Genomic DNA, 13,593 nt, shown 5'->3' on the forward strand with positions numbered 1-13,593 from the left:
CACAAAAGTATAGAGAAGGGTACATACATACTAGGTTGTCAATATTTATTCCCTCAAGAGAAGAGTGGTAATGAGTGTGAAACTTGAGCAAAATTGAAAAGAAAATAAGCAAAATAACAATCTCCAGATTGTCTTCTTAGAGATTTCTATTTTTTGATGTTCTTGAGATCCTCAACTCATGAAAACAAAATGAAAGCCATTTCTGTCCATTCATGGTCATATGTGTTGGATGAGTGACTTCTGTGTCCTGTTCTGGCTCTCCCGGTTGAAGTTGTTTAATAAACAAACAGTTTTTAGGCTTCCAACAGAAGAGTTTTTGAGCAATACATTGACATGCCAATTGTCATAGAAAAATAGATGCTGTGTACACCAGTGTGTTAGTATCTCTTCATCCACATGGCCACCAATACTCCATTTTCACCTGCTCATCTGCAGCTGATCAATGAGTGGGTCACAGAGAAAAGGGGAGACTCAAGCCACTCTGGAGAACACAATGGACTAGAAAACTAGATGAAAAAGTAAAAACACATCAGACCTAGAAAAATAAATTGAAAAATTAGGAGTTGTTCCCAGCCTGTGCAGGCTGTGGATGAGCAAACCCCAATGACATTGAGCTGCTTAGGGGCTACTACTCACACTCACATGAACACACAAGCCACTTTTATTATTATTATTATTATTGTTATTATTATTATTATTATTATTATTATGTATTTTATGTAGATAAGTGCTCTATCTGCATGTATGAATTTATGCCAGAAGAGGGCACAAGATCTCATTATGGATGGTTGTGAGACACCATGTGATTGCTTGGAATTGAACTCAGGACCTCTGGATGAGCAGCCAGTGCTCTTAGCTACTGAGCCATCTCTCCAGCCCCCTACAAGCCACTTTTATGACACTCACACACAGGTACACTCTTCTGGGATTCCAGGGCAGGATGTGCATGGCAGGTACTTCACTATTGTCTATTCATACCTTGACTCTTTTTTTCTGTAAAAGAATAATGGCCATTCCCTGAAATGAGTCACAAACTTAGCTTGCAAACTGACATAAAGATGCTGAACACTGTTTAGCTCTACACACTTCCACTGGGTCACTTTTTTTATGCTCTTTCTTCTAAATTCTCTTTTTTCTTTAATTCAAAACATGTTTGTTGACATATATTAACATACATAATGTTGTGTCTCATCAAGACAATTCTTTTTCAAATGTATCCTGTACTGTGGCCACATGCACCTCTCTCATGTTCTGTCCCTCTGGTCTCCCTCCTTCCTCTTATCCTCTCTCTCTGACTTTCTGTCTTTCTGTCTCTCTTTGTGTGTATTTAGGTATTAATATCAAGTTCTAGGACTCACAAACAAGAGAAAATGTGCATTTCTGTGTCAGCACCTGGTTTATGTGGGTATCTGCTGTTGCATCCATTTTTCCAGTAATCAGCATACTTTACACACACACACACACACACACACACACACACACACACACACACACACACGTTTAAAAAATCTACTTATCCATTGGTAGATGCTGAAGCTGATTTCATGACCTTGCTATTGGGACTGGTGCAGCAGTGAACAGGAATGTGCAGCCTCTGTGATACAGTGACAGCGTGCTCCAGGCATATGCCTAGAGACAGTATAGCTGGGTCACATAGTACTTCTTGAATTCTAAAGTAATACATGTCCCAAAGAGAATGGCGTCTTTCCAGCCCTCTGATGTCCCTTCCCTTGTAGCTCTGCATTCGAATCAGGGCAGTCATTCTCTCTAAGGGTGCAGCTGAAGAGTGGCCAGCAAACACGTTCAGGCTCTTCCCAAACCAGTGCTCATTTCTGGTTGACCACCTCCTTCTCCACTTTCATGACATCATCATCATTGTCATCACTGGCATGCCATTGTTGTCTTTGTATTCTGCCACGAGAGCCTTCTTTTCTCTCTTCTTAGACAATTTTTTTTCCCTTGGTTTCAGTTTTATGCAGTAAACTAAGATTTGCTAGTATAAGACTAGCAGGTTAAACAAGAGAGACTACCTGTGAGTACCAGGAATTAGCAGAGAGACAGGTGTGCTAGGGAGGCTGGGATGAGCATAGGCAGCTGTGGGCCTTGCGTCTAATGAAGGAGTGGAGATAGCTTCTCAGAAGAGATGCATTTGGAAAGGAAATAACCTAACTTTGCCTGAGGTTAGAGATGGCATTCCTGGAAAGGGGAACAGAGTGCACCAAGGCCTGTAGATGACAACAGGACATTTGTCTGAGATTCCATTAGCATGGCAGACAAGGGAGACACTGTCATGGAGTGATGTTTCTCCCGGAAAGAGGATTGCAGGGGCTTTCATTTTTCTGGTAGACCACGGCTCGGTACTTTTCATCACCTACATCTTCAGTGCCTGGATCAGTCTGGCCTGGACTCAGTGAAAATCTCAGACTTGAAGCTATCTGACCTGAAGAGGCCAGCACTTGGCAGGCAGAAGCAGCCCAGCTGGAGTCTATGAGGAATCAGGTGGAGCTACAACAGATTGGGAATGATTAGGAAAAGCATTCTCTGTTAGTAAGTGCTTTCTTCAAAGCTAGCCTTTCCTGGAAAGATGTTTCAAATATCATGATATAAAATTATTCTGATCTTATGCCCTAGATCTTACAGATGATGAGGAAAAGAGAAACAAATACAGAAATAGGAAACTAATTGCCTTGTGTTATCCCTATTGTATAGGAGCTTATGATGCTCAATAATAACTTAAAGTTTGCATTTACTTTACTACCTTTATAAAATTAGTTTTTAATTTTGAATTTTATACATATGAATGTTTTGCCTACGTGTATGTCTGTGCACCACATTTGTGTAGCACATGCAGAAGAGAGAAGAGGGTGTTGGATTTCCTGGAACTGGAGTTACAGGGGGTTGTAAGTGCTGGGAATTGAACCAGGGTCCTCTAGGAAGGCAGCCAATGCTCTTAACTGCTGAGTCAGCTCTCCAACCTCTTAATGTTTTTTTATTTCCTCATCAAAGAAACAACTGAATGTTAGAATTGGGTGAGTCCTTTGAATGGATTCTAGTCCTTTGCTCTGTTTACAGTTAAGGAAAGTGCAATGTAAATATGATGGAAGGGGCCACAAGTCACTCTATCAGATAATCAGAGTTACTTGTGTTAGATAATCAGGCAGCCAGTTTCGGCTCAGAGCAACCAACCTTTCTGCTATCTGTACTTTAGGCTCCTAAAAATGCAGGTATATATTCTCACCATACCATTTATATTTTATTGCTTATGTATTTGTGCCTTGTCTTTTCTGCTGAATGTATTTTGGGGATTCTCCCCAGTTTGCTATTTTGAGGTTGTATGGCATGAATGATAGATAGGAATACAGTTTAAGGACTACGTGGCTAATTAGCTTTATTAGTATATGGATGTTGTGGAGTGTTCTTATAAGAGCTAGGACAGTTATACTATCCTTTGGTGATGTGATTTTTCTTTTCTGTGCTGGATGTTAAATATACAGGAGGCAAGTGCTTTACTACTGAGCTACATCCCCAGCCCTGAGGGAGATGGTGGGACCATCATGGCACATGCAGTCTGTCATTCACCAAAACATCACAGAATGTTTGTTATTGTGACATAATGTTACTCACAGATTATCTCAGTGCCTACATAATATTGTCCTATGTGCAAAAGACATGGTTAATTTGGTCTAGTCTCTGTTGTTGACATTTTCATCACTGAGTTTTTATCGTTATCTGAAGCTACAAACCTTTGCCAAAGCTGTGGGGCTTCTCAGGGGCCACATTCTATGGGAGGATTACAGCTTTGATCAAAGGGGATGGGAAGACTGAGGATTTTTGGCAGGTACCACCAAGTTCACGAGGGATGGTCTGTCAAGGTCTGTTTTCTGAAGGCTAGTAACCTGAGTTATTCCAATTAACTTGGAATTTGCTCTGGTCTCAGTATCTATGAAGGACTAGAAATTGTGATCGACGCGTTAGTTTGAGGAGTCAGGTAGTGGAGTTCTCAGTCTGTAGGAGCTAAAGGAAAAATGGGTGACAGATAGCTGAGGGAAAATCCAGACATTTTCCTACAGGGGTCACTGTTGCTGTCAATTTATGCCCGGGAGGAAACGAAAATCCAAGGGTATTTTAAAGCCTGATTAGTCCGCACTTCTTAAACTGTAAAGTAAACAAGACTTTGCAGCCAGACAGCATTAGCTGCCAAGTTCTTATATAACGACCACACTGCCCACTCCTGCTTCAATTGCTCTTTACAGAGGAAGCATTGACGTCGGATTCCGTAAGTGTTCACACGTCGTACGCCGACTTGAAAAGAAGGAAAAGAAGATTCTCTGCTGTGGTCGGCAAGATCCCTTGTTCCGCTCTCGCTTTGCACCTTAAAATCTGCACAGACTAAAAACATCGAGTGCAACTTGCTTTGTGTCTTTCCACTGAGTTGTCGAGGGTGCGTTTAGATTTTACTTGAGGCGTTCCAGGAACTGCTGTCCTAAGGCGGCAGTCTGGTTGCAGGGCTGAGTAGGGAACCGCCAGGTGTGTCGGGAAGGTGCCAACTCTATCTACAAAGCAGGATTCTTTTCCACCACCAAATGCAAAGCAGCCAGACGTTTTTCTACCCTCACCCTCCAGTCCCCCGGCCCCCCATCCGGCGCCGGGAGGTAGGACAGGCTAGGAGGCGTTAACTAGCCCTCTGCTCTTTTACCGGACCCTAGAGGCGGCTGCTGTTGCTAGCAGAGCCATCTGGCTAGTCTGCACTAGACAGGCAAGCTTCGAGCTGACCCAGGGCTTGTTCCAAGCCCAGGCTGGACTGGGCATCTGGGAAGCCGAGGGAGCCTGTCTAGGAACCTCAAGTGTGAGCAGTGGAGAGGCTGGTGGGCAAGGCTCAGCCTCTGATGGGAGGGGATGCCAGAGCCTAGCTGCTAGCACGAAGTGTGTGTCCTGGTTGCAGACGCCTGGCTCTGGTCCGCTAGCGTGCCTCCATCCCTGGCACTGAGGTTGAGAGTTGGCGAAATTCCCTCACCTGTCGGAACCCGGATCTGGCAGCCAGCTCCTGCTGGTTACAGCAAGCTTGGCAAGTGGCCCTGCCTGCACTAGGGGCGCCACGGCCAAGGAGGCAGGTGTGAGGCTGCTCCGCGCCCTAGCCTCTTCGCTGCAGGCACCATCAGGTTGGGGTAGGCCTACGGGCAACTCCCGAAGACGCCAGGACTGTAGGTTCGAGACGCCCCGCCCCCTTTCTGCCTCTTAGAGCGTCAGTGCTGGAGGAACCTTCCATTCGGAGAGAGTCTACAGTAACTGCAGAGGTTTTCGGAACTTTGCAGGCAGAGGCTAGCTGGTCCATTGTCTGCAAGCCACGCCACGTCTGCTGCTGGCCTGCGACACCCCTAGACTCAGGAAGACTATTCCCCCAGCGGCACCGATACCCCAACTTTTGATTCGCGGTCTGCGTTGTCTACCTAGGTGCCCAGCTACAGTGCCCGGGGGCGCGCATCTTCTGGAAACAGCCCAGCTCACACAGCCCAGCTTGCTCTTCTTTCCCACAAGAGTGAGGGGCTGGGTGCCTGATCCGGGACCACACAAGCCCTCGGGCGGAACTGCCTTCGAGAAAGGTTAAGCCCAGAAGCTCCGAGCCTCTTACTCCAAACCATAGTCGGTTCAGGTGTTTTCTCTCTCCAAATCCTGCGTCTGGCGGGGATCATCCGCGAGGCCGGGCGGTGAGCGTGGGGTCCCTGTCGCCCCGTCGGAGTGGCAGACCATGGCCGGCTGCTGCTGTCTGTCTGCGGAGGAGAAAGAGTCGCAGCGCATCAGCGCCGAGATCGAACGGCAGCTTCGCCGCGACAAGAAGGACGCGCGCCGTGAGCTCAAGCTGCTGTTGCTGGGTGAGTGGCTGCGTTTTTCCGGCGGGCAGTTCCGATGTTAGCGTCCCGGCTCCTTCCAGTCCCGCAGAGCAAGCCCCGTGGCTTGCGGTCGTTTCCGCCCGTCCTGTCCACCCGCGGCTCGCAGATGCTGCCGCCTCCAGGCTTAGGTCTTTTTCACCTGGGGCTGGGTGATTGATGTTCGACCCCCGACTCCCAGCATCTCAGAGCAGGGCCTGGCCTCAGCCCTTGGGCTCTTGTCTGTTTTCCTGGGCACTGACCCCTCCGCCCTTGGGCTCCCAGCACGGGGCGGTTGCTGCAGAACCCCAACCTAGATGTTGGCAGGCGTTGGGGGACTCCCTGGCCCGCAGTTTAGGTTCTGTTCTCCATGGATTCTGACCCCAGGTGCCCCATGCAGCCTAGTTTTTACCCCCAGTTAAGATTACATGGGAAGGCTCTGATCTCACTGTAAGAACTGACCAAGAAAAGTCTAGAAACAGATGAACTTGAGAAAGGGAAAGCTGATAGGGGGTGAGCCATGGAAGTGAAGCCCCTACTGCTAATACCTACTGCCAATACCTTCTGTGACACCCTTCCTTGGCCCACCTTGGTTCTACTTAGCTGGCCCAGCTACCTCTCTATCAGTGCCTCGGCAGGCAGGCTTTTAGAAGGTCTCTGCAGATGTGTTTCAAAAACAAAAAGAAAAGGGGTTGAGGTGCGATTCATTCCCGCAAGGCAAGGATCAGTTTCTTCTGGTCTACAGAATGTCCTTCAGTCCATCCACTGGTGAATACTGACCTTTTTGTCTTTTACCAGTTCCCTGCAAGTATTTCAACTTGTTCCCTCCATCCTTTCAGGAGCGAGCCCTCTCTTACTGTGTGTTTAATTATCTTCGAGTGGTCACATTTCATGACCTACGAAGGAAAGACAGATTTGACCTGGAAAGGCCTTTTAGTCTGCTCTGCCTTCAGACCTGGGCAAAGGAGCGGTACGCTATGTAACCCCTACTCCAGGGTTTAAAGGGCCTCTCCTGGTTTTCCTCGAACCTGCAAGTCCAAAAAGCTGGCCACCCAGATTCCACACACCTGCCTCTCCTCTAAGGCCGGAGGAAATCCCCTGCCTAAAGCACTCCTAGCTTACTGTTTGGGGTCTTAGCTAGTGAGGAGGAGAGACCTGATTCAGGAGGGAATGTCCAAAGGGAGGCTGTTTGCTGAGGCTGGGAAGGAGCTCCAGGCTGTGACCTCGGGTCCACCTGAGAGCTTCCTAAGGAAGCCGGGCGGTGGTGGTACAGGCCTTTAATCCCAGCACTCAGGAGGCAGAGGCAGGCGGATCTCTGTGAGTTCGAGGCCAGCCTGGTCTACAGAGTACGTTCCAGGAAAAGGCACAAAGCTACACAGAGAAACCCTGTCTCGAAAAACCAAAATAAAAAAAAATTAAAAAAAAAGAGGTTCCTAAGGGGGGCGGATTATGGGGTCTGGGTGGGAAGGAAAGGCCTCTGTACACCTCCAGAGCCAGGGCTGCTCACCCAGAATTGGGCTGGCCCGGGAACTCTAGCTGAACTCTGCAGGCTGTCATCAAGCTTGGTTTGTCAAGTGGAGTACTGTCATAGTTTGTAGTTTGATACTAAGTTAATGAATTATGTCTTCCTTCAACTTAAGATGCATACTTTTTCTTGTCAAGGGTTGACTAAACTCTAGTTCATTTTGAAATATTTAGATTTGTGTCAATGTGTGAGGTACTGTTAGGCCTATACCAAGAGCTGAGCATATGCTGGCTCCTTGTAAGGCTAACTGTGCAGTAAGCTGAGCCCTAACGTATTGCTAATGGGCATATTTGACACACTCAGACACACAACGTAGAGAAGGGATGCCCAAGGGCACATTGTCTGCCTTAAAGGTCACATTTAATCCAGGTAACAAAGCCTCAGGCTGTTCTAGCCCTTGTTTCTCTTCTCCTGACCCCTTGAAGTACTTTGTGCTCCTTTCCCAGATGGGACTATCAATCATTATGGTGACAATTTTCCCATTCAAGGTACAGTTCCCAATCTCATGGAGCTACCAGAGCCTTGATGGGCTTAAAAACCCAAGTTCTTTCTATCTTAAGAGGGTTAAGGCGTAGCCCAAGTCGCACGCGGCTGTGACTAAAAGATTCGGCAGTCGGGGAAGGGTATGTGCCATTTTGTCTGAAATCACAGAGTGGAAACTTCACCAGTTTCTAGAGTGGCTGGACTAGATCATTCACTGATCACGCCTCTCAGACATGAAAGCCCCACTTCATAAACGGGACTTTGAGATCTTGTGTGGAGCATGTTCCCAGAAGCCATGCGCTCTCACAATGATGACTGTATCTGCAGCCGGGTGAGGGTGTTTCTGAAGTGTACTGCAGGGTAGCAGAGCACTGACTATGCTTAGTTAAAGCCTAGGTCACTACCCAGTACTGAGGGGCACAAGTTGTCTGGTTATAGCTGGTGGTTGCAAGATGTCAGCTGAACGCTTTCTCAGCAGGAGGAGATGAAGAAAATAAAGGATCCAGCTGAATTTAGTAGAAAGGAAGTCCTTCTAATTGAGCAAAATACTGCTGGGGAAGTGATAGCAATATGTGTCCTGTACACCAATGGGGAGGTGGACCTTGGATTTGTGCCTCTGAGTCATGTGCCCGGGAGCTCACCATTCTACAGGCCTCTGTGGCTGGAATGGGGAAGGAACGGATATTCCTCCATACTGACACCCTTGCCAGAGCACAGATGAAACCTCTCTGTGCCTTGATGCAGAGGCTGGGGGTGGACCAAAGGAGTGTGGTGTTCTTCAAGACAGATGCAGAGCCAAAGGCCATTTTGCCTAAGTCGAAATCGGAACTTCTGTGTGAGCTGTGGCTGCAGACAGGGTGACCCACAAGCCCAGGTCATTGGAGCTTCCTGAACTCAGCCCAGAGGTAGCAGCAGCAGCTCCTTGAGAAAGCTAGCTCCATGCTGGCCCATCAGCTACCGCTGGAAAGCAGCTGGTGAGCTCTGTACAGGGCAGTGTGTGCTGTGAGCTTCCGGGGATGTCCTTGTGGGTAGAGATGCCAGCAGCCTTGAATCCCATCCTGAGGCTGGGTGCCACCTTTGCTGGTCTTGAGGCTGTAAACCTAGGGGAAGAGGAGTCACTAGTAGGATCAAATTAAGTGCTTTATAGACTGTGGCCTCTGTGGCCTGACACCGTTTTGTGACTTCACTTCTCAGTCAGAAGCGCTACTGGCTTTCTTCCTTCCTGGCAGGACGAGCCTGTGCCCCTCAGCTTGAACCCTGGGCTGGGCAGAGTTGGAGTGGTTTGCTGATGTCGGGATCCTCAGAGTGAAACTTGGGTGCTGACAAGGGGCTCTACCCTTGAGACCTCAACACTCCTTCCTGCCTCTGTTTGGGATCCCGGTCCCAGCAGGACACCTAGGCCTGGTCAAGCTCTTTCACAGATCATCATCATCATCATCATCATCATCATCATCATCTCTGTCTCTTCAGCAGCCTTGTGAGGATTGTCCCCAGATGGCAGCCCACTCTGCTGCCCTGAGCCACCAAGGGTACCGAGGAGCTTGCTGCGTTGCCTTTAGCTCCCTGCTTCTCACACCACCTGCCTTAAGCTGAGGTGCACAGTCTTGTGGCTCTGGCTTGCTCTAGGCTCAGCCTGGCTACTGCCATACACTCGCTCCTCTGGTCCTGGAGACAGAACAGGTCTGGCCCTGTAGCTCCCCAGTGGGATGGCAGTATCGAACCATGTTAAGTATTAGCTGTATTGATAGACCTTGTTCTCAGGATGTGAAATGTGAAGATAGTACTCCCGGCCCCACTGCTCACACTGACCCATACTCCACCCTACATCCAGGAGGTACATATGTGACTGTTCAGCACCCAGGGTGGTCCTCAGCCTCCTACAGGGTGAGCCACATGTTCAGGCACACCCTCCCAGGCCACTCCTGGTAGCAGTGGTAGAATCAGTGGCCTGGGCAGAGAAGATGAGGTCAACAGACACAGTGCGGATCTCAGGGCGCTTGGTGAATGGAAGTAGGTAGTTGTGAATACAGAGGCCTGGACACAGATCCCAAGTCCCCTTTATCAGAGGCCACCTTGGATGTCAAGTGAGACACCAGGGCTACCTTACTGAGTAGAAATGCTCTCACCTAGAGAAGAAGTTTCCTGTGGAGTGAGAGCTGGTGCCAAAGCTTGTCAGTGCAGCCCCAGCCTAGCACAGCCTGGGGTAGCTTACAGGGCTTCCCATCGGTATGTGCTTCTGTGTGCCAAAGTTTCTGTGACTTATCTTCAGGTGACTACAGTCTGATAATGGCCTGTGGCCACCTTCTCATGATGCTCCTCCTGGGGAATGGAGAGCCTTCCTTTAGGTTCCTACTTTGGAGAGCAGCCCACAGGCCAGCCTCATGCTTGCTGAGAGCCGATACTGAAGCCTAGGCCACAGGACAGTTGCAGCATTCCAGGGCCAGTAAAGGACAGGTAGGCAGACTGCATAAGCATTTCTGGGACTTCCTTGCAATTACTGCAAGAAAATGTCCTGAGAGATAACCATATCTGCAAGGGCAGAGCAGCACTCAGCAGCTGGCTACTACCTGCAGCCTGAGTCCCAGAGTGCCCATCTCTGATTGGGCACATGCTGAGCATCTGGCTGGACACCACCGGTCCAGGGGAAATCGGGGTTCCCCTCTTTAAGAATGGACTCAAAGTGGGTGGTAGTGGCACATGACTTTAATCCCAGCACTTGGGAGGCATAGTCAAGCAGATCTCTGAGTTCCAGGCCAGCCTGGTCTACAGAGAGAGTTCCAGGACAGCCAGGGCTACACAGAAAAACCCTGTCTCAGGGAGAAAAAAGGGTTCAAACAAGCTCAAGGATGATTTTATTAAAGACGGAGAGGAGGAAGGGGAGGAGGGGGAGGAATGAGAGGAATGGACGGGGGGGGGGGGACCCTGGGCAGACACACTGTAAACCTCAGCAGCTGCCTGGAGGAGGAGAATGGAGAAAAGAAGGAGAAACAGATAGTTCTGATTCAGTTGGCATGGAGGTCAGCCTATGGCAGACAAGCCGCCACGTGGAGGGAGGGGGAGGCTCTGGAGCAGTGGTTCTCAATCCTCCTAATGCTGCGACCCTTGAGTACAGTTTCTCCTGTTGTGGTGACGCCAATTATAAATTATTTTTGTTGCTACTTCATAGCTATAATGTTGCTACTGTAATGAATCATCATGTAAATATCTGTGTTTTCCAATGGTCTTAAGTGACCCTTGTGAAGGGCTGTTAGACCCCCCAGAGGAGTTGTGACCCACAGGTTGAGAATTGCTGCTCTGGAGATAATAAAGAAACCCACACTATTGAGAAAAGAAGCTCACATAGTTGAGGAAAGCATGCTTCAAAATGAGAAATGAAAGAAAAGTTATTCTCTTCTGAGTAATCAGGGAACTGACTTACAAGCTACATAGGGATTCTGGAAAGAAAAAAGTATGGTATCTCATCAAAGGACTAATTATCCCACCTATCTCTTTAGTATGGTTTAAGGTGAACCTGTTTTCTTAGGGTTAGTGCCTGGGCCAAGAGAACTACCTAGCCCAATTGGAATGTTAGGTCTCCATTCAGGCTGAAAAATCTATTCTCTTCACCAGGAGGATTTTTCTACTCCAGCACCACATGGAGATGAGAAGGTCTATAGGCATGACATGGTCACTCCATTTCACCCATACAGAACATGGACCCTTCATGTAGGCACATACATGGAAGTCAGATCCCAAGACAATGGCTCTCTGCCTAAATGATTGTGTTTTATGGTTACTGTTGCTATGGTGAAACACCATGGCCAAAACAACTTGGGAAATAAAGGATTTATTTGGCTTGCACTTCCACATCACTATTCATCATGGAAGGAAGTCAGGACAGAAACCCAAAAAGGGCAGGAACCTGGAGGCAGGAGCTATGCAGAGGCCATGAAGGGTGCTGCTTACTGGCTTGCTCATCATGGCTTGCTCAGCCTGCTTTCTTATAGAACCCAGGACCACCAGCTCAGGGGTGGCCCCACCTGTAAAGGGCTTGGCCCTTCCCTCTCAATCACCAATTAAGAAAATGCTCTTCAGGCCTGCCTACAGCCTGGTCTTATGGAGGCATTTTCTCAGTTGAACTCCCTCCCCTCTGATGACTCTGGCTTGTATCAAGTTGACATAAAATTATATAAAACTAGCTAAAACAATGAGGGAGGGATTCTTCTGTTCTATGTTTTCTAATCTTTATAGAATGAACATGAATTACATGGCAATAAATTTCTGTGAAAAAATAAAACAAATAATCAAACACCCCATTGTGAAGAGATCACAGTGTTAGTGTAGAAAACTTCATTTCCAGACAATGGCAATTAAATGAAGGAATTGTCTTCCTTTGATTTTGGTGTTCTGTGATGCTTGGTGAAGTGTTGCTTAGTAATTGAGTTTTTCCAGTCACCCTGACTGCTAAACTTGGACATAGACTTCATCTTAGAACTTTTTGGAAGGAAGGGGAAATGGTACTTAACTTAAATAGATTATATTCTTCTGGAAGAGCCACCATGATAAAATACTACAGGTTGGGAGGCTTAGGCAATGGGAATTGATTTTCTCTGAGGCTGGAAGCTGGAGTCCACAGACTGAGGATTGTTTAATCTTGATGCTTTTCACTTTGTCTTGTAGACAGGAGCCTTGTCATGTCCTCCTGTGGCCCTTCAGCCTTGTATGTTCATTCCTGATGTTTTCTTAACCTCCCACAGGGAGTCTAGTCCCCTTAGATTGGGCTTTAAAGGCCTTGTTTTATATTAATCATCTCTTTAAAGACCTTATTTCCAAAAACAGTTATTCTCTAAAGTATTAGTGGTTGAGACTTCAACAAATAATTGTTGACAGGAGGGTATTGTTCAGCCCATAATGTCAGCAGTGGTGGGAAGACACATCCTACCTCAGCTGCCATTGCCTGTGAATTCTCTTCTTAGCCCTCTTCACTCAGGTAAAGCTGTCCTTGGCTACAGCACAGAAAAGCACTTCAGGACAAGTCAGAGTGAAGCTAAGTTAACGGGTTTATAAGTAGAAACATGGGATATTACATGCTTCAGATTGAAGTTTGGAAGGAAGAAGAGGTCACAGTCACTTCTTATTGCTGAGATAAAACACTCTGACAACAGCGACCTCAGGAAGGAAGGGTTTATTTGGCTCCCAGTTCCATTATGATGGGCAGGCTCTGGTGACAGGAGCATGAGGCAGCCGGTCACATTGCATCCACAGTCATGAAGCAGAGTGATGACCACCTGTGCTCAGTCAGCTTCATTCTTTGTATGCAGTCCAAGACCCCAGCACAGAGAATGGCACCACCCTCCTTAAAGTGGGGCTCCCACATCAGTTGTTCTATTTAACTCCTCATAGGCATGTCCAGAGACTAACCTAATCTAAATAATCCCTCAAAGATATCCCAGATCCTGTCAAATTGACAACGACAGTAACCACCACAGCAGGTCTTAAAAAAAAAAAGGACACTGTACAACTCAAACACGGACGATTTATAACAAGGTGTAACCAAAGTTTAAAAATGAAGGAGAAAAATATGAGTTGGTTTATTTCTCTTATCTTAAAGGATTTCCTAGCTGGGGGAACTGTGGCTTGCACCTCCCATGTGGAGGTAGAGGCAGAAGAATCAATATTCAAAACTCTGTAGTAAGTTAGATGCTAGAATGAGCTACAGAGGCCCTGTCTTAAAATTTAATT

The 13,593-nt window shown here is 47.5% G+C and overlaps 1 protein-coding gene across 1 annotated transcript in view; it reads left to right on the top strand.

Moving 5' to 3' along the window:
• The first annotated feature begins 5,211 nt into the window (after positions 1–5,211).
• Gna14 (G protein subunit alpha 14) overlaps positions 5,212–13,593 on the top strand; it is a 161,236-nt gene continuing 152,854 nt past the window's right edge. Inside the window, exon 1 of the mRNA XM_036197075.1 lies at positions 5,212–5,870. Coding sequence (XP_036052968.1) covers positions 5,747–5,870 — 124 coding nt within the window. The 5' untranslated portion in view covers positions 5,212–5,746. The remainder of the gene's footprint in view (positions 5,871–13,593) is intronic.

The sequence above is a fragment of the Onychomys torridus genome, chromosome 1 (assembly GCF_903995425.1).
Source record: "Onychomys torridus chromosome 1, mOncTor1.1, whole genome shotgun sequence".
Classification (NCBI taxonomy): domain Eukaryota; kingdom Metazoa; phylum Chordata; class Mammalia; order Rodentia; family Cricetidae; genus Onychomys; species Onychomys torridus.